This window comes from Toxorhynchites rutilus, chromosome 2, assembly GCF_029784135.1.
Source record: "Toxorhynchites rutilus septentrionalis strain SRP chromosome 2, ASM2978413v1, whole genome shotgun sequence".
In the NCBI taxonomy this organism is placed as follows: Eukaryota; Metazoa; Arthropoda; class Insecta; order Diptera; family Culicidae; genus Toxorhynchites; species Toxorhynchites rutilus.
In genome coordinates, this window is record NC_073745.1 from 269,920,641 (window position 1) to 269,942,358 (window position 21,718).

Below are 21,718 nucleotides of genomic sequence, written 5' to 3' on the forward strand. Positions count from 1 at the left end.
TAGTTCATCGTGACGTTTGTAAGGCTGTTCGCATAATTCGTTTCTCAAATAAAACCACAGTAGAATTTCTAACGAAATTCGATTCGCGAGTATAGGGACATGTCAGAATACAACTGTAGAATATCACTAAAGGGGGTATTTCCTCTCGAGTATACTCATGAGTATACTGCTGATGATCAGTATTGCAAATAAGGCAAGTAGATGTTCCCTACAATCTGTTCCTACTCATGAATCTAAAACGATGAGTAAACCTGTATCTGTGTTACTCGAGAGCAAATTGTTTATACCGAATCTGGTATCCGACGAAATGCTCATGAATTTCCACCGCTGTTCAGTTGTTGTGCAAAATTATCTTCGTTTCATTCCCGTTATCGCATAATCTTACTCCGATCATGGAAGACTTCATTTTTTTTTACCATAACTACAACTCAATTTTGGTTCGCGTGATTTTTTTTTCATCTCAAAATCTCAATGACTTCGTTATCCGCATCGATCGAATGCCATTGACGCGCTGACAATCAATTCAAACGGTTGTCCAGGGATGGTGGCGGTGTCTACCGCTCGCATTCACCGCTTAATTTGGGCATTTCGCACAATTACTCCACCGGGACCGCGGCAGCTTTCTCAATGAACGCCACGCACTTCGAATGGATCCGCGAGACCTCCGAGGCATCATTCATTTCATGAAGACGTCGAGGGAGCGGGTGAGCGGGTTGAAAGATAAATCCAAACAATCACTTAATTGTTCAAACACGAAAGTGTGTGATATCGTGTAGTAAATTGATTGTTTCTTCTGGCTTGGCCCCACTTCACTTCCCGTCACCCGTCAGGGGGTGACGTGGTTCGAAATTAGAAACCCCTTCGCGCGTCTAGTGGAGTATAAATAATTCATTTACTATCGAACCGGTCTAGCATCGTCCGGGAGGGGGGAACTGGGTGAAGTGGTGAATTAACCGAGTCCGAGAAGTGGGTTTCCGCTGTGGGATAATATTGAAAATTTTGAATAAGCAAATATTAATCCAGGCGGGGAGCGCGACTGTTGGCACAGTCGATGTAATTGCGGTGTTGTGTACGGTAATTAGTGCCCCGGGAAAGTTGCCTCATTTCGTGTGGGAATCTGTGTCTTTGACAGTGGAGAATACCTCGAATTAATGGATTGAAAACAGCAAATGTTGCGAAGAAATCGAGAAATCCATTTCAGTGCCGTTTTTTGCATGATGATTGCAGCGCCATTTTTCAATAACGGAAATGTTGGTTCCACTCATACGCCGGTGGGTTGACGCCGCCATCTTCCAGCGGAACGGAGCGGTTAAAGCGAAATAAGTCAATTAATTCATCAAGATGACGTCGTCATTCGTCAGAGCCGGGAATCGGAGAAAGAGGGAGATCTCAGCGCATGATAACGTGCGCGACGATTGGGGAAAAAAGGGGGAGGAGTGGAAGCACCCCGAGCGAGGGCAGGAAGCACTGATTCGCTTCACTTCACTCCCCACTCGCGCAATAGCGCAGCGCGCAGATCCCGAAAAGGCGGAGAGATTGGAGGGTTTCACACGTGGTTGTAGACATGATACGCAAACATTCGAAGCTGATTGGAATTCACGCGGGAATAAATTATGCCGAGCCCTCGACGGCGGTGACCGCCGTCAGCACAGCGGAGTGGTTCTCGCGAGAGAAGGACTCGGCAGGGGGACTCCAGGAATAATGGCTATAATACCGATTTCAATTCCATCACATTTCCATCATCTTAACATGATCATTTTTTTATGCCTCGCTGGCTGTAGAACGGGGCATTGCGAAATGCCAACATATCTGCATCTCGAATGTGTCGAGAGCGAGGAGACGAGACGAGAGAGAGAGAGAGTCCGGAATGATTTATAGTCTTCATACCGCCCTTGTTTTATATACGGTTTATTTTATACCATTTGCGCGTTGTTTTTTAATGATCATTCCATCAAACTCATCTGGCACACCGAAATCGTTTAATTTGCGGTATTAATGGCATTTGTGGCCAGTTTATATCGCGGCGAAAGGTTGTGTCCCGAGTTTCGAAAAGTTTACGGAATGTTTCACTGGAGCCTGCAAAGTTTTGGGGTTTAGTTTGGATGAGTCGAGCTTACGTTGAACTGCTAACATATCATAATTCAATAGGTTTGCAGATGTAGACTTTCCGGTTTTCAGTGAAACTTTGTGCTACCATAGGACTTTACTAAAGGTTTATTAAATAGCGCTAGATGGATGAAACCTTTTCAGCTAACAATATTTTTGCCATGGTTATAAACGTTTGTAATAAATGAATTTGATAAATTGAGGAACATGGAAATAATATTCGGAATATACAACATTGGCTTTACTTCATCTGTACACTTGTCAGTTGTATTTTGTGTTAGGTGTTTATATGTGTACCTAATGCAGCTATTTTTTAAATCCCTTTTGTTTATTTTAAGGGCCATTAATATTTTAGCTGTAACAGAGCCAACTTTTAATCGTGTACATGTCACATGTTTCTCATATCTATAAATAAAATCTGTTTATCATATCTATAATTAGCACATTACACAGTTGCCATTTTTCGGCGTTATAGTATTCCCTTCTATACCATTGCATATGGTACACATTTACACGGTAGCCATTTAGGCGTAAGAATTTTCCTTCTGTTCCTCCATTGTTCAGTTAGACCAGATAGCGGAGACAGTTGATTGATCATTGTTGAGTTATTAATAGAACAGCAGCCCGATCTGTCTTGTAGAGCAGAGCAGTTGTATGGATGAATCGATCTTATTTCGACCGTGGATCGATCTCCATCGCTGATGATTGTTGCGTGGACGTAGTTATTCTGTAACAATACAAAGATGGTCAATGAGGGCCCTGAGTTTTGAACTCACGATCGATCGCTTACTAAGCGAACGCGCAACCAATGTGGCTACGGAGACCTCTTTAATGCAACTATTGTCATACGAATATACGATTTATTACATACATTGGAAAAACTATCGAAAAATATTTACGTTAAATTCATTTCGTTTTTTTGAAATAATTACTGCAGCAGATTCATAGCACCGATCTTAATTCTGAAGGATTTTTCGTTCAGTTGTCTGAGAACAATTTGTTCATAAGTAAAATGGAGTTTTTCGTATGTTATATGATTTCATATATACACTGGATTATTCTCTTAAGCATTTTTTTACGCGGTTCTCTCGAAATTACGCGACACGCGATACATCTAATACACATTTGGTGAGGGCTTGAAATGTCGAGGAAAAAAATCCAGAAGCCGGATTGACTCAGTACGGTTAACCAGGACGCATTCAGCATCACCGAACGCTAAATCTTCTGCTAGTGAATCTAAGTTTCCATCTGCGCTTTGTACCTTATCAACTGATTGTTCCATCTGCTCTGAGTACAGTCCTCTTGAAGTGACAAAAATTGATGTTACGGCTCGGGCCGAACAAACAGAAAGAAAGCACAAGATTTTATTTTAAACATATTATTTATCACACAAAAAAACTGCACAAAGATCACTTTAAACACTTAACATTATCCTGAGTTCGCACCTGTAAACGAGAACGGTTAACATAGCTATACATTAGAATAGTTATTGTCACTTACCTTTTCTAACAGGAACAATTACCTAGAAAGAACAGTGATTAGTTGTACCATGAATAATACATATCACTAGCGGTAGGAAACAACACCAAACAGCCATCAACACATAAACAATAACAAGAGATTTGTCACGCAATAGGGGAACGCATGGAAACGAGACCGCTATAGCGTATTGTTTATAGCGAACATTTGAGAAGGAACCCGACTAAAGAATCAATCGCAATTATAGGCTATTCAAATGACTATGGGCCAATCGTATAAATCGTATAAATAGGGCACGGAATGTTAAGAGCATTCCGGGGTGCTCTCTTGGCCGAGTGGTTAGCGTCATAACTAACATGCCGGGTGTTCGGGTTCGATTCCCGTTCTGGTCCGGGGAATTTTTCGTCAAAGAAATTTCCTCCGACTTGCACTGTGATCACGCGTATTCTAGAGCTTGCCACTCAGAATGCATTCAAGGCGTGTTATTTGGCATAGAAAGCTCAACTAAGTACTAATAAAAATGACGCAAGTAATTCTACGTTGAGACGGCGAAGTTCCTCTAGGAACGTTAGTGTCATTGAAGAAGAAGAAGAAGAAGATGTTAAGAGCAGAGAGTTATTAGCCAGAAAACCGTGTCCGCTCCCGAGATCACCAAATGAAACTCTGTTGAATAAACGCCATGGCACCTTGGTTTTGATTGCTGTATTAGGGAACACATGTGGGTGGGAACAAAATCATCAAATTGCCCCAACTTGCATGTATTTGCAATGCCAATTTCCCCAGGTACCTTGGTTTCGATGGTCGTGTTGGGGAAACCGTAAATCGGGCCAATCAAAACAGGGCAGTTAAGGTGTTTAGATAGCATTCGAAATCTTTCATTTTTTCCTGCATATTCTGTGTGTAGGTTCTCATTTTATCCCCCGTTAAGACCTAGTCCCAGGTCAAAAAAATGAAGCGAAACATTGCGTCACAAGCCCCACCCTGTGAATCAATACATTAGAATAAACGTCGCTACTGCGTTCCGAATCGATAATTCACTTTCTAACCGGGAAGCACTTCGCATTGAGAGGAGCCGTAGCAAAGCAGAAACAACAACATCGCAGAAACAGCAGCGGTAGCAGTAGTAACAGCAAAGAGTTTCTGCGGAAGGAGTAAACCGTTCACATCATATCGATTCATCACACGCAGTGACGCAATTTGCTCGCCACAACCCTTTTAAGGGCTACCAAAATTTTCACTGAAGTGTTATTTCACAATGTTCGATGCATTCTCAACTTATACCCGACATGGTAAAAATCAAATTGATTTTTATAACTCATTGCCACGGGAGAGCTTGAACTTAGTGTGAATTTACGAGTGTTTTTGGGCTTTTTGGTGACTTTTCGATCGATCATTTATCTACGCATTTGTGTCTGGGTTGACGTCAAAATGCAGCTCATTTTAAGGAGGTAACTTGTGTGAAGAAGGCGCACAGAGCTGTGTTCTTCGGTTGATAGGCGTTATTGGATGGATTTTAGTGGTAACAATTTTGTTCGTTTTATTTTATATTGCATAATACAAGAACATCTAGGCAGGAAAGAATAGCAGAAAATCTATGAGTGAGTTCTTTTCCTACAAAAAGTACTCGAGAATGAAAAAGTTTGCCAATCGATGTGGTTCGTACATGCATCGATTGATAAAATGCATAGAGAAGAGCGTTTGATACCAATTAACCCTAAATATTTGCTCTGAAAATCCGTAGAATCGTGTTTCTGATATATTTTGGCTACGTTGTATTGTCATGTAGGGCGAAAAAAGTCACCATGTTCTCCGGAAGATCTAGAAATCGAATTAATTCCTATCTGAGTTCTCAATAATCGCACATTTTCGAAACAACTTCAATAGGCGCGATCATTTATCCCACATATTCGTCAGAGGATTCTTACATCTACCCAGAAACCATTTGTAACAATCCGAAGCCGCGGCTCTGGCCGTGCTAAATGCAAAACAGCATTCATCTGCGGGGTAGCACTCCAGGTTTCCCCGCAGTTTGTTGTGGTACACATAAATAACGCTGGGCACTTTCTGCACCGTTGTTCCGCGTTGTGATGGTTTAACAAGTTTGTTTGATGATTCTATTTGTTTGTTGTTTAATTTAATCATTATAAAACGTGTTTTCCTCGGTCATTTCTCTCTCTCTCTCTCGGTATCGCTCGCCTGGGCCCGGTATCGTATTCCGCACTTTTGTGTGAATACGAGCCCCTCGGTCGTGATGACGAGAAGTGCGTCTCGAGCGCGGTCCGCGCAATATCTTTCTTTTTCCGTCAGTGTGAATGAAGGCTTCCCGGCGCTGAGGGAAGGGAAGATTAATTATTTATGAAAATGCATCAGTTCTCGAGAAATGAGAGTTCTTCATTTTTCTCCGGTGTTCACTCACCGAGTAAACTTTCTGTTTGCTTGATCAATTAGAACTGCAGCGATATATCGGTCCGGTTGTTGAGAAATTCTTGTATTACAATATTTAACTAGTTTTTTTCTGTTCTGTTTCTTCCCCTCCCATAGGTATATGAAGTATCTCTACCCGTACGAGTGCGAGAAGAATAGCTTAAGTACACCAGCCGAGCTGCAGGCTGCCATCGATGGGAACAGACGCGAGGGTCGTCGCTCTAGCTATGGACAATTCGATGCGGTAAGTCAACAGTTTATGAATACACATCACATCACGGACCAAACGCCCAAACACCCAAACGCCCAAATGCCAAAACAATTGAGGTTCTGACTTTATAAACGCAACCTCCAACGATATTGAAAAATGAGCCCATTCTGATATCCAACTTCTCATTAACCATTGATTTATGTGCCTTTTCGCTGTCAGCCCTTGAAGCTTCCCCACTTTCTCGGCGCTCCATCCCGAGCGCCCTTCATCAATCCGTCCCCATAATCATCATCATTGCCATCATCATCACCATAGCAAACGCAAATCACAGCATCGCACATGCCCGCGCAACAACGCGGTCTCCAACCCCAACGAGAGAGACTCTGACGGATCGGTTGATTATTCATATTTTCATTCACTCATTCATTAATAAACTCCCTGTTGGCTAAACAAACAGGCAATAAAACTGCAAATTGATCCCATGTTTTGCAATCGCGTTCCGTTGAACATTTACAAGCCGTTCCGTCCCCGCTTTCTTGTACCCGGGCACCCTTTTCATCCATTTGTTTTTTCTCTGATGTTTTCGCAGCCATCGGTTCAACGTTCGCCCATACCGCAGGGCATTCAACAGATGTCCCCGCTGTCGCTGGTAACCCATGTCAACCAGCAGCAGCACCACCGGCTGCTGGGGGCACCGAACGTGGGCCAAATACCAAACATCCTGCCGGCGGAGTTCGAGCAGCGAATGCTCGATTACATCAAACTGTTCCACCCGAAGGAGATGAAGCGTGAGCAGAGCCCGGAACAGTTGACCCCTCGAGATGCGCTCAATGCGCTGGAGATGTCCCGGGTCGCTCTGTGGAACATGTACAACAACAACACGAGCCCACCGAACTCGATCAACACCAGTCCGCCAGAGTTGCAAAGGTTGGTACACTCTCACTCCAGTGGTCCCCCAATTTGTCAAACCCGCTAACGTGTGATAACTCACAAGCTTATTCAATTACAGGGAAGCGCTCAACCTTTCGGACTCTCCGCCCCATCACATCTCGGTCAAACGTGAGCGGGACCACCCGATGGACTTCACGGATCGCTCGATGGGACGCGATTTCCATAGTGGCATTCCACCGGCAAAACGCAGCAACAACAATACGATTGCTGCCGCTGCCCAGCAGCTCCAACAGCAGCAACAGCAACAACTGCATGGCCACGGTCGCTCGCTAACCCCACAGAAGCTAAACATGTCCTCGCACGATGAAGATGACGCCCGTTCGGACGGAACACCCATAAATCTCCGCGGCGATAATGGCATGCGTCACCACGATGAAGATATTCCGGATGACGAGGAAGAGGACGAGGATGAGGAGATGAATATGGCCGAAGACGCCCATCCTCTGGCGTTGAATAGAATCACAGAGCACGCGGCGGCATTGGCCGCGGCACAGAGAGAGCGCGACCAGGTGCAGGTGAATCATCTGGCCAGTTTGAATTTGAGTCTGCTGGAACGCGAACGTGAACGATGCGAAGATGCCGACAAGCTCAAGCGTCAACAGCAGCAGCAGTTGCAGCTGGAGCAACTTCAGAGGGAACAACTGCTGCATCATCAGCAGCAGTTGCAGCTCCTGGAAAGAGAACGGGAGCGTGAACTACAGCGGGAACATGAACGGGAAATACAGAAGCAGCAGCAGCAGCAGCAACAACAACAGCAAGAACAGCAACACATTTCGGAACAGAACCGCCAAAATGGAGATCGTTTGAGTGGAGCAGCCAGGACAGATAACCACATCGGTACCATCGACAGCGACCGTCAAAACTGCTCTCGCTCAGCGAATGGCTCGACGAGTCCAGGTTTGGGTGCCACCGGAACGACCATGGGCATCATGGGAATGCAGTTTAAGTTGACCAGCAGAGGTAAGTGTACAGTAATCGTTAGCTAACTGGACCTGCTTTAACTGGACTGCCTTCTAGCTGGGCGAACATTAACATAATAATACAGTCATTTCATGCCAAACCAATATATTGGTTCTCGCATTTCCAAGAAAATGGGTAGTTTTGTGCTTTATCGCAAAATATCAGACTTGTATTCTGATTTTTTCATAAGGGTGGTCATTTCCGTTTTAGGGGGATTCGAAAAATCATTTTTTTCCACTACTCCCAATACTGACTTTTTTCAAATACTCATAACTTTTGAACCACTAAACCGATTTAGATGATCGACATATCAAATTGAAGGCTTAAAATTAATAATATGTTGATGAAGGTCCCGCCTCGTTCCCCTACATAAGTTTGAGTTGGTCGATTAGCTATGTCAGTGGTGGCCAAGTATAGACATGGCGCGGGCCGCATTAGAATTTTCATTATAGCCGCGGACCGCAATGATTTTTTTTCTTACTGCTGTTCCCAATGAAATGTAAAATATACGTATCCAACTGGTACTTTTATTGACTCACTTTTTATTTCAAATTGGAAAACATTCAGTTCTATACCCGTAAAAATCATAACTCGAGAACAAAATGAGATAAACCCTCAAAAAATTTATTAAAGGTATAAAAGTATCAAGAATTAACATTTTTTGACAACATTATTCGACCATCTCTTCTTCACGCAGAGTCGAAAACGCTGAGGCCAATCGTTAATCGCTGCAGATTCTCGATAGAATTGTTTGACGATTGGCAATTCCAATGTTCCAATGAGAACTGTGAGTAATCCTACGGATTGGCAAATGGCCAATTATTTGCGGAGATGTCTGTCTCGGAGATGCCAGTCTCGTTTTTTAACCGTTCTAGGAGTTTTGCATCATTCCATTCGCTTTTATTCGCTTCAATCTGGGCGTCAATAAATGACTTACACATCGATGTAGGCACCAATTAATTTATCCAATTCATTTCGATTGATGAACGCTTCGAACGCTGAACAACATGGATAACATTGTGCAGCTGTACCGACTTCGGACATCCCTTTTTGGGCCTATCGCCTACATCAGCTGTTTCTTTGTACTGTTGTAGTGAACGGAACACGAATCGTTCATTGATAGAAAACGGTATGAGCAGCTTATAGATCTGTTTGACGCACTTAAATAACGTGACAATTGCGTCACGCTTCTCGTACAGCCCGAACTTTATCGTTGCTAGGAAGCCGAACAAGTACTGATGGGACCACGAAACTTAGTAAGAGTGAAGGGGAACATCGAACTACACGACTGCAGTGTTACTATATTTTTTCGCACCAATATTTTCTGCTGAGAGCAGTCGCGATTTCACTGACAGAATTTTGGCTATACTTGATAAGTGAATACGTTATCACGACTAAATTGGACATTCTTTCAATCATTGAAAAGCTTTTACAATATTTTTTGTTTGTTTCAATATAGAAAATGCTTAAATACAAACATACTCCAATACTGCCGTATTCTTGCAAAGTGACGCAAGCGCCAGAGAGATGAATTTACAGTACGAGACTTTTGGCAAAATTTCATGTATAATCAGCATACGCGTACATTACGGTAATATGATCTGTACAAATTGTGTACAATTGATGGAAAAACATTGCCATCTGCTTGATTTTTGAAAAAAATGCAGTTTTATTGAGGCTATGTTACCAACGCCAGTTTGTTGTGGAAACAGCAAATTTTTATCACTGTTCCCACAACCGATTGGCGTTCATCCATCAAAGTATACGAGAATCTGTTTCCAATTGTTTTCTCCAAAATGCCGCTGTTGAGCGGAGCATGAGAACAATCAAAAGCATCAGGTAGAAAAGTTCTACACATTTTCCGACTTTGTAGCATACGTTGAGCAGGCTCACATAGTTTAGAACCCGATTGTAATAATTATGGACAGCACAATTTTTTTTCAATCCAAATTGCAATTGAGAACATCCGTGTTAAATAATGATAGTGTCGTCCGGAATTATCCGATGTAAAGCAAATACTGTTTACTTGAGGATGATTTGAGTTTTGTTATAAGATGTCGCTCGATTTCTGAAGATAAATTACACTTTTGGGAAATCCTTGTAATCAACCATTAAATTGATGAGTTCAACATTTTATTTACAATCGTTATGTGCAATATGTGAGAACAACAATACACTTAAATCTAGGATATTATTTTTTCTTTCAAGATGGGTTTGATTTTATGAATTTAAATATTTGACGAGACTTTTGAATAGATCTTCTAAGTACAAAATTTGTAGTTCTAAAACAAAATTGCTGTTAGTAATGTAGCACTGCATGAAGATCGACTGTTTTTGATTAAAATATTTGACATGACAAGCTTTTCGAAAAAGTGTTTTTTTTTTATAAGAAAGAAGGCATGTGACTCTCATTATGCCAAAAGTCCATTACGGAACATGTTGTTATGTGAAATTTGCTGTCTCTGCTCGTTCATTCTATGCTATCAGAACAGATCAAAAAATCACATCGCATCACAATCAAATTACGTCACACCATAAGGTAAATGGCGCTTGCGCCACATCACAGTGGAAATAGGGCTTACGTCATTCCGTTTTCAAGCATTTACGGGGTTATTTTTTCACATTTCTGTAAAACTTTGAAGTCGTTTGGAAGGATTTGGTATTCTTTATCGATCTATAACATAAAAAGTAAAATGTCAAATTTGGCGGTTGCGTCACTTTGCGAGATCACGGCAGAATACCGTTTCGATTTTCCGAACTAGGAATTGCATTAGCATGCCAAAATTTCAATAACCGGCTATTTGGTAATGAAAATTTCGTTACCGGCAAAACTGGTAAATTACCGATAAAAAATACACTTTAAAATAAACAATTTTCTTGATGAAATGGCTTTTATTTATAATGATTAATTTACGAAAAAAAAAACATTTTGCAAGTTTTTGCTGGATAGAGTACAGTGGAACCCCGATTATCCGCGAGCGGATGAACCGCGGTGCGGATTATCCGCGAAAGCGAGTTCCATAGTAATTCTATAGAGTTTCCCAAAATTTGCCAGTGAGATGTAGGCGCTTGCTTTTTTGTTTTGGTCATAGCTTTCATATTATCTGCCCACTGGTGAACATGACCTTGCAGATGGATAGTTTAATGTTCTCTGTAGTGATCCCCGATAATCGTTCGATTAATCGATGAATCGAATACTTCATACAGAAATCGATTATTAATCGAACGAATACTGCGCCACCAATAATTGAAGCGAACGAATAATTTACGTCGATTAATCGATCCAAACCCAGAGAAAAAAAACGTACGGCTGCTGCAGTTTTATCCTGAAAATCAATCATTATCTTTGACGCTCTCCTAAACTCGCAAACGAAGCTCAATGCCGAACCGAGCTTCGTTTACGAGTTTAACCCATTAGTACCCAGCGTATGAAACCCGTTTTTGAAAAACTGTTTTTGATGAAACTAAAGTGTTAAGCGCATTTTAAATAATATCACATGACAATTTAAGAGTGTTTTTTACATCAGTGTTATTTTATCTGTCATTTTTGTTGTTTTGTTGTGTATTGAAGCTTGCAAAGTTCGAGTTTCCCGCAAAAGTCGCAAAGTAAACATAACCTACACATGGGCAGTAATGGGTTAAGAGACCGTAAAATATAATAATTGATTTTCAGGCGAAATGAACACTTTTTTGATCCCAGATGGCTTTCTAGCAAATGGGAAATATTAGTCTAACTAATTACGATTAATCGATTATCGTTTGCGGGGTTCTACTGTAAAGGCGCGTCCACATTATGCCGAATGATGCCGATCGGCCTGTACCAGGCGGCATATTCGGTTCGTTATGTAATGTGGACGCCACATCGGGTGCACGAAGCCGAAGCCCCATCGGATGTACGAAGCCGTCACGAACACACGAAGCACAATGTCGTCTACGCTAATTTAGAGGAGATGTGTCTAAAACGCGCCTGCCGAACAATTTGACCCGCCTGATTTTCTCGTAAACCAGCAAGAATAGAAATTCAATGGATATAGGCAATCGTGCTAGTCAATGATAGAATCCTACCATGCAAGTTTTACATTAATAACATGCTTTAAAAAAATAAGAAAAATAATTTTCTTTGGAAGCAATTTTCGATGTTATTTTCTACATAATTTCTATAAGGTTTTTGTTGCTTGAAACCGATTCAGAGGCGATAACTGTAGGTCATATTTATTGAGTCGAGTTCCCAGTAAATATCTCAGATGAAGAAAATGGTAAGAATAGATTCATTTCCTTCTCAATTTGATATTTTCCGCATCAACTTACCATCGGGCAGTATGGCATACCCTCGATCGGGGCAATTTGCTCGCTTTCGGCCGTAAACATTCTCACGATAGAAATAGCTTGTATGTGAGGGATGCCAGATGATTTTTTCAAATATCTCTGCATGGCACGAATAAATGTCTTCAAATGTAATCGTAATGAACAAAAATGAGCAAACCATCACGATATTTCTAAATCATGTTCGATAAAATAATTTTCACATATTTTGAAATGACCTCAGTATGTTTTCACAAAATTAAATGTCTTCAAAACGAAAACATGTCTTCACATCTGGCATCTATATTATGTGCTCAGAGAATGCAGGAAAACAAGAGCGCGGACTGGAGAATTAACGCACGAATACTGGGAGAACACGCTCACCGGAGGAACGGTTTCTTCTCTTCGCTGGTGGGCATGAAATGAATAGATTGATGAAATCTCTCATTCATACAAGCTTTATAGTCTCTGAGAGAAACAACTCATGGGCATATTATACTTCTGCTGGGCCATTTAACACCGTATGATTGGAAATTTAGAATTTGGGCGCCTTACAAAATAAAATTCGTAGCACTTTTGTTATTCAGTATCTAAAATACAGAACGATTTCAGATTACTGAGGGTTAACTAATCTACGTACTGACGTAATTGTTACCTTAAATTTTAAGAGCACGGTCAAGATAAATCCATTCTCGCTTAGGGGGTGCGTTTTACACACTTCCCCTATACTTCGTTTTGTTTTGGTTCGACTTTCTCGAACCGGACCCACTTGTTTCGGGTTGGGTTTGGTTTGTTTCGAGTCAGTTTTCGGCACGTCGGCATGCCCGGGCGGTACGTCCACATTTGGTCGGCTTTACCGGGCGGCCAAGGCCGCTCGGCGTAATGTGAACGCGTCTTATTACTTAAGGACACAGAGAATGTTAATTTTGTCGTCTTTAAATCAAGATCGGATCTCAATAACCATTCCAGAAGTGGAAAACGCCCATTCAGAGTCCAATTATGTTGGGTAGAAAAGTATCGAATACCATTGTCATTTGCCTCTGATGCCCTCTGTACGAAAACACTTGTCCGAGGGTTTTCATCAATACGTTTATAGACGTTGAGTTTGGGCTGGACGTTGATACCTTTGATTGTTGCAACCGTCGTTCAAGTTTAATACTCCTGGATGCTCAAGTGTTCCGCAGGTTTCGCATCGTCCAGTGTTTTTTCTTCTTCTGTTGTCCAGCTACTGAATCAATATCAACATCGTAGAATTTGATCAAGTCAAAAATTATTCAAAATGACTGCTTGAACAATGCAGTCCGTGACGTTTGATAGAAGACGCCAAAGTCATCATCAATTGTGTCACGACCACGAGCAGAACGATTATTCATATACGGAAAAATAAACTGCATATACGAAACGTCTTTCTGCAATCCTTCCAATCAGGGCTTCGAGCAGCTGCTTCGAAATTTCTGATGGTTGCTCCGCTAGCTATTCTAGCATAAATTGCAATCTGACGTCAGCTTCAAAAAGGGTGTATTTCTCCCGCAATAGCAGTTCAACAGCGACCAGAACTGGTTCGAGGACATCAATCAATTCCTTTATCGCTGTCAGTTCTTCATCGCTCAAGCTTATCTTGTATTTCATTTTCAGATCTAGCAGCGATTTTTGAACTGAAGTTTGGAGGTCGTAGAATCAGCGCAACACTGCCAGTTGTGTTTTTTCGATCTTATTTGATTCTCGAGCAATATTTCAAATATTATTTTTATAAAAATTACCGAAATTGCCAGTTATTGATTGTAAAATTACCGGTAATTCGGTAATGGAAAATGATCCGATATTACCGGTAAAACCGGTTAACAATACCCCTAACGAACAATTTTCGCTCCTTACTCAGCCAATTTTCCAGCACAGGATGAAACAAAGCCGGTTTTACTGCCGACTCTTGCTACCGACAAATGCTACCGTCCAAAAGGAGCAACCAAAGAAACACCGGAATAAGATTTGTTCAACGCAATTCAAAACATTTCTGTTCCTTATGCATAAGTGCAAAACTTAATGAATTTCCCCAACACGAATTACAAAATCGAGAAGCGTGGGAAAATCGTCATTACCTACACTAAAGGCGAATTAATTTTCAAGTTTGAAGCCTCTATAATATAAAAAATATAAGTTGAAGTTATTGATTCATGCAAGCAGGGGGTACTTATATATCCGCATGCATTTTTGTACTCCGGAATGTGTTTTCCTAATACGGATTACAAAAGCGGGTACGAACACAACATTGATTCAATCAATTGTTTATTCATTACAAACAAATGATTACTAAGTCACCGTCAGTCCTACGTCAACCTTGCTGTTATATCATAGATAAAACCCACTCATAAATATACTAAAAATATGAGTTACACAAGTTACAACATTTATTTCATAAGAGTTCATCCTTGGTCATACGAAGTCAATCAAATTTGTTTCCAAGTGCATTTAGCTTAAAAATAATCTTGCAACTTTTTTCCTTTTTCTCCTAAAAAATGCAAACGTTTTCGTGAATCGCCCCTGTGTGTGTGATATAATTTGTATACCATTTCCAAAAGACAATATATCTGTCGCTTCCAATCAGTCTACATAAATTTTGCGCTCGCTCTGCCCTTCCTCAAAACACTCACTTCCCGTTTGAGAAATTGTTGAGTGAACATCTTTTTTCGGCGAGCGTCGAGCGGTAATGAGCGGAGTCTTTCTCAAGATTCATCTTGTACCCCTTATAAGATTCCGAAAGGCGTAATTTTGCGTTGCTCGCACTTGATTGAAGAAATTACAAAAACAAATGTATTTGACCACATCATTTGATATTCTCCTTCGTATTGAAGAAATTTCGAATGCTTAGAAGAACTATTTGATATTTTTATATTGAAAACAAAACAAAATCTCTCGTATTGTGCGTGATGATGTTCTTGCTGCTGTTTTTTTTTGGCTCCGACGTTTTCACCTTCTGTGCAGCCACTTTTCACCCTCTGAGAGTTTAGTTGACTTTTGCTTTCGGGCTGCCGCTCCGGCATCAGCAGCAGCTTTCTTCTTGATAGTCGTCTTCATCGCCGGCTTGATCGAACAAGAGAGACCAGAGTCCTTCGTTTGCACGAACCGGTTTGATGAACGAAGTTAGCTTCGCCACATCAATGTTGCAGCAGCGATAACATGCTCCAACCGGGGTACAAATATGACTGAGTGGATAGCCGAGCGGGTGCCAGTTACATATACAAATTTGTGTGATTTCCTTATTTTTAAACTATTGAAACAAGTTTTTGGATCAATAATTAACAAGCATATAACGCGTAGACATTTTATCTTTCGAATTAAGTGGTTATGATACCATTTCGTTCAGTTGGTTAGGAGGTATTAACGCTCAAAATCTTGTTGGTCCGGCGTAATATTCTCGTTTTCGAAACATTGGATTTACACTACAGTATATAAATGAAAGACGTAGTCCTAGGTCATAAGGCTTTCCTGAAGAAAATATGTCACCCTTCTAAACTCGAGTCGACTGCGAGTAATTGGCTTTTCACCCTATTAACCATAGTAACGGGTCTTTCATTATGCACCCTTTTATAATAAAGCACATATAAAATTCGACCGGAATGTTACGAATTTCGCGATGGATGTTGTCTCTGAACTTTTCTAAAGTTTCTGGCTTGTTGACATAGACCCGTGACTTGAGATAGCCCCATAAAAAGAAATCCAACTTTTCAATAAATCTATTGTAACAGGCGCTGTGTGGCAAGTGGCACTATCTTGTTGAAACAACATAGCATTGATGTTAAGATCTTCCAATTCTGGGCAAAATTAGTCTTCTAACATGTCGCGATGACGCTCTTCATTGACGTTAACATGACGTTCGTTCTCATCGACGAAGACATATGGCCCAATCACTTCTCTGGCTTAAAAACAGGAAGTGGGTTATATCTATGGTATAACCGCAATGGTGACGTAGGACTATCGTTGATTTAGTGATCATTTGTTTGAAGTTCAATCTGAATCCATTCTGAATGAATGAATAAATGAATATTGGATATGAAAATATCCTACTGATAGGGAAGAATAATCTTCAGAAGCTTTCCTGCTAATTGCACTTGATTGAAAAATCACAAAACCAAAAGTAATTGGTCGCAGTGTTATATGGTGAGAAAACATTAAAATAAACTCTTTCGCTTGCATGTTATTTTCAATGCCAAGGGGAACTGTGCAGATCATTTTGCAGCAGCGGTATCTTTCCGGATTCTTCCCGAAGTCCACCACCCGTGGTTAATGCTAACTCGATAACCACCTGTTAATTGCACTTGATTGAAAAATCACAAAACCAATTGTATTTGGTCACAGTATTATATGGATAGAAAACGTAAAAATAAAAAATAAACTCTTCCGTTTGAATGTAATTTTCAGTTCCAAGGGAAACTGGCAGATTATTTTGCAGAAACGATCACTTCTATCCGGATTCTTCTCAATTACTAGCGTAACGTAAAGAGTTGCGCGCGTGTATGTGTGTGTGTGGCGGTTGCTCCGATGTCTCAAGCGGAACCAATTTTCGATGATGGTATTCTCTCGGTCGTCTTCTCTTCTCTTTCTGGTGGATCGGTTTTTCTGCGCTCCGTCACAGTCCCAAACAAACTGATGGGTTTCAGGTTAGGTGAGGCCAGGTGATGAATCCCTTGATCCCTCAACATCCAACTCGTCCAGTTCGTTCAGTAACGATGTTGTCTTGTCGATGTCCTCACGGAAAATGAATGCGTTTCACCACCAGAATATCGCTTAAGTATGCTTTTTGTCCGTGACTGAATTGAAAGCAGGTGTGGTTTACGGTATCAAATTCGGAAGGCAAACTAGAGACGAATGAACTCTTTCAGTTTGAAACTTTCGACGACTGAGCAATAATTGATTGAGAATTATGTTTTTCGCGATGCGAAACATTTTCCGTTGCGCGCGCATCCAATATTGGAAACGAACATATCCTACTGATGGGGAAGAATAATCTTCAGAAGCTTTCCTGCTAATTGCACTTGATTGAAAAATCACAAAACCAAATATATTTGGTCGCAGCGTTATATGTTAGAAAACATTAAAAAAAAACTTTTTCGCATGAATGTATTTTTCAATTCCCAGGGGAACTGGCAGATTATTTTTCAGCAACGATAATATCTTTCTGGAATCTTCTCGATGCTGGATGGCATTTAAAAGAAAGAAGTTCCGCACGTATATGTGTGTATGTGTGGCGGCTGCTTCGATGTCTCAAACGGAACCGTTTTTCGGTATTGATACTCTCTTGGTCACCTTCTCTTCTTCTTCTGATGGCTCGGGTTTTCTGCCCTCCCTCACAGTTCCAAACAAACTACATGTCTTTCAGGTCAGGTCAGGCTAGGTAATGAATCCCTCTATCCCTCGATCCCTCGCCGTCCAGCTCGTCCAGCACGTTCAGCTCGTTCAATTACGATGTTGAAAATTAATGCATTTCACCACCAGAATATCGCTTAAGTATGCTTTTTGTGCGTGATTGAATCGAGAGAAGGTGTGGTTTACGATGTCAATTTGGAAGGCAAACTAGAGGGGAATGAACTCTCTGAGTTTGAAACTTTCGGCGACTGATCAGATTATTTTTCAGTAACGATTAGATTTTTCCAGATTTTCCTCGATACTCGAGGCCCACCTGTGGTTAATGCTAACTCGATAACCACCTGTTAACAGCACCTAATTGAAAAATATTTGGCCGCAGTGTTATATGGATAGAAAACATTAGAATAAACTCTTTCGCATGAATGTATTTTTCAGTTCCCAGGGGAACTGGCAGATTATTTTTCAGCAACAATTGAATCTTTCCGGAATTTTCTCGATGCTGAATGGCATCCAAACGAAGCGTTCCGCGCGTGGATGTGTGTGTGTGTGGCGGCTGCTCCAATCTCTTCCCGGGGAACCGTTTGTGACATCACTCTCCTCCTGGTGGATTCCCTTCTGGCCTAAGGTGCACAAACAGGCTCTTGGTGACACCGTTCATCCGCGCTTTCATGATAAACGAAGAGCTTCACCACAACAGCGACAACATGCTCCAATCGCTGTTCAATTATAACTGAGTGGATTTCCGAGCGGCGCTCGCTTATATACCGATTGGTGATTTCAATAGCCTGTTCTGAAAGCAATTTTAAGACTATTGAAACAAGTTTTTGGATCGAAAAGTAACAAGTATATAACGCGTAGACATTTTATCTTTCGAAAGTTTAAAGCCTCTTTAATCCAACATCATCATCATCATCTTTCGAATGAATTGTTTATCATACCATTTCGAAACTTTGATTTTACAGAAATGAAAGACGTAGTCCTACGTCAAAAACATCCGCAATAGTAATTTATTGCGGATGCAATAGTGTTTCTTGGAGCACGTCCTGACCGTAACCTGTTTTCTCCAAATCTACTGTTACTCCTACTAAAACTTATCATTATAATACGAAATCATTTTAAGACAAATTTCCGCAGAGGATATTCAGAGATTCAGAGGATCACTTGCAAAAAAAAAGTGATTTTCATGAACATACTTTTGAAGTAAGAATTATGAATGAAAATTAACTTATCCCAATCAAATTAGCATTCTATGTATGCTAATTTGATTGGGATAAGTTAATTTTCATTCATAATTCTTACTTCAAAAGTATGTTTATCCCACCTCAAAATCCATTATTTTCATTGTTGCTTCCCAAATTATTGACCCGAATTTCAAACGCTCAAACAATTATGAGGTTCCGCTCATGCCGGTCCAGTTAGCAAGCGAATGATGATAACTGGACTTCGTTTCTCGTCCAGTTACCGAACAACTACTGTATTGAATCAAACTAACCAATGAAAATACTAAATCTTTCGTTATTCTCTCTCCTCCAGGTGATGCTGCCAAAGGCGACCAACAGTTAGTGGTATCGATGGAGTTCAACGGCGTACAGTACGAAGGCGTCCTATTCGCCAATCCCTCGTCGACTTCTCTAAACTCCTCATCCTCGCAAACGACGAAAGCTTGCAAAAGCATCACAAACATCACATCCAGCAGCAGCAACGCGCGGGCCGAGAATTCCGCTTCCTGTCCGCTCCTGGTGACAGCAGCCAACAGTTCTGCAGTCGCACCGTCTTCATCCTCCCCGGCCGGTAGTATTCATAGCAGCAGCAGCAACAACAGCGCCTCGCCCACCGGCTCGCTGATTATCTCGCCGGCCAAGACCAATTCCTCCTCGCTGGGTGGTGACGAACCCATGGCGACCGGTCTTTCCGCTCCACCCCAAGTTATCACCCCAAGGCCACCACTAGTTTCCTAAGCATCCGGGGCAGCTCTCTTCCCTCAGCTCACACGCTCTATCATCTCTCTATGTGCTACCCAGCCACACACCACCCACACCCCGTTCGTTGTGTAGAACAGAACAGAAGTGTAGCAAATCTCTCGCAACTTATGCACGTGATGTTTCGGCTCTCGAATACTGCATTTTTTCGCTTTTTAGAGAACTAATTTGTTTTTTTTAGGATAAAACTATTATTCTAGTTTGTAAGTGTACGCATTAGATTCGATATTTTTCCTCGAGCGAGAAGTGGGACAGAATATATTTTTATCAGTGTACAAGTTCGCGCGCGCGAGTGAAAGAGTAGTTCGATTTAAGCTACAGATGTCGCTGGGGTAACCCTCTAGCGGAGACACACCCTCTCTCTCTTCGGTAAGCTTCGAATCGGTTTGAAATGTTTCGCCCCCCGATTGGTGGCAGTGTGCGTGTGCGTGTACACAGTAAAGCGAAAGTCTAACTGTCGAGAACCAAAAATTAATTTTTAACTGTAAGAAATGCAAAAAACAAAAAAAAATGTACGAGCAATGTTTAACCAGCTGAAGCACAGTTACGATGTTTAGGTAGATAATCTAGACAGAGATGTGATTATTTTCTACATGTGCTTAAGCATAACAGGCAACCAATATAGACTGTAGAAAAACAACGAATTTTGCTTCCTTTCGTGTCGTCGGTTACTTGAGGTATACCGAACCGAACGATCGTACAGACGATGTATATATTTATAGGTGTGAGTGGAAAAGGAACTTCTTGAAATTATGAAACTTAAACTTTTATGCGGTCTTTGTAAATCAAACAAAACTTATTGATAATAGCTCGATAAACGAGCGAGCGAGCAACATTGCTCCTTCAAAAGTGTATTTAAGATAGTTTTAAGCAGCGATTTTACCTATCTCGTAGTGAATCCGAACAAAATTCGAATTTAGTGCAAAGTGGAATAATCTATCAGTTCTCTTTTCCTATTACCAAAACCATCATCAGATGGTTTCCTATTTTCTGAAAGAAAATCGCAAAACTGAATGAAAAATCTGCAATATGTAATTTAAGACAACTCCAAATCTTTAGTAGACACACTTACATCGTCATATATACATACAACACAACACACACACACATGCGCGCACGCGGATGTTTGAAAAACATTCATATATGTGTTCGCAGTGAAAAAGTGAAATGCATTGATTTTAGTTACTCTAATACTTTTGCCCTTTTTAAGCATAGGTTTTTATTGATTTTTTTATTATCATTATTAATATATATTTTTACATCCGGGACGAATGAATGAACACAATACACAGTTATTTAAATTAGTGGATTGATAGCATACAAGTAGTGGTTATAGATGTTAGCAGTTAGCAGAAAAGACATGTGACCGCTTTATTACATCACAACACATCAATAGAAGCATGTTATTTGGAGAGGAGTAAGCCGCCCCTCTGGCTTCCTTTGCTTTATCATGGTAGAAGAAGTAGATTCGAGTTCCTCCGGGCGAACAAATGTGTGCATACAGACACCCACACCCACACACTAGCTGTAAATGTAACTTGATCAGATAATTACACATACAAGCGCGAACCGGCGAAAAGATGCAAAATGCTTCTGCTGGTGGCTAAATATTCGAATCCGTGGAAAATGGTCTTTGAGAATGTAGAACAAAATTTGATCGATTATATAGAACAATGTTTTAAGATAATACGGTGGACGACTTCATTTGCCGTAGGCTATATCACATCACTGTTAATGCTTGCAACGAAAAACCCCTCGTTCGTCAGACATGCGTTTGTTACTATTATGCGTTTGTCTCGCGTTTGGTTGACGTTTAATCATTTCCGCATATCGAACGAATGACGTCACGACGGGTATAAAAGAAGGACGTCGTGCTTAGCTCTCTCTCTTTCCTGTTCAACGACGCCTGCCGTCAACTCTTATCGGAAGCGACGACACTTGCTGT

General features: G+C 41.0%; 1 protein-coding gene across 4 annotated transcripts in view; it reads left to right on the top strand.

Moving 5' to 3' along the window:
• Window positions 1–21,460, top strand: part of LOC129768641 (protein dead ringer) — a 282,371-nt gene extending 260,911 nt beyond the window's left edge. For 3 of the 4 annotated variants that reach the window (XM_055770410.1, XM_055770407.1, XM_055770408.1), the window contains exons 7-10: window positions 6,127–6,253; window positions 6,810–7,147; window positions 7,215–8,131; window positions 19,328–21,460. In XM_055770410.1, coding sequence (XP_055626385.1) covers window positions 6,127–6,253; window positions 6,810–7,147; window positions 7,215–8,131; window positions 19,328–19,752 — 1,807 coding nt within the window. In that variant the 3' untranslated portion in view covers window positions 19,753–21,460. The remainder of the gene's footprint in view (window positions 1–6,126; window positions 6,254–6,809; window positions 7,148–7,214; window positions 8,132–19,327) is intronic. The other variant, XM_055770409.1, reaches the window with a different exon arrangement.
• The last annotated feature ends 258 nt before the right edge of the window (window positions 21,461–21,718 follow it).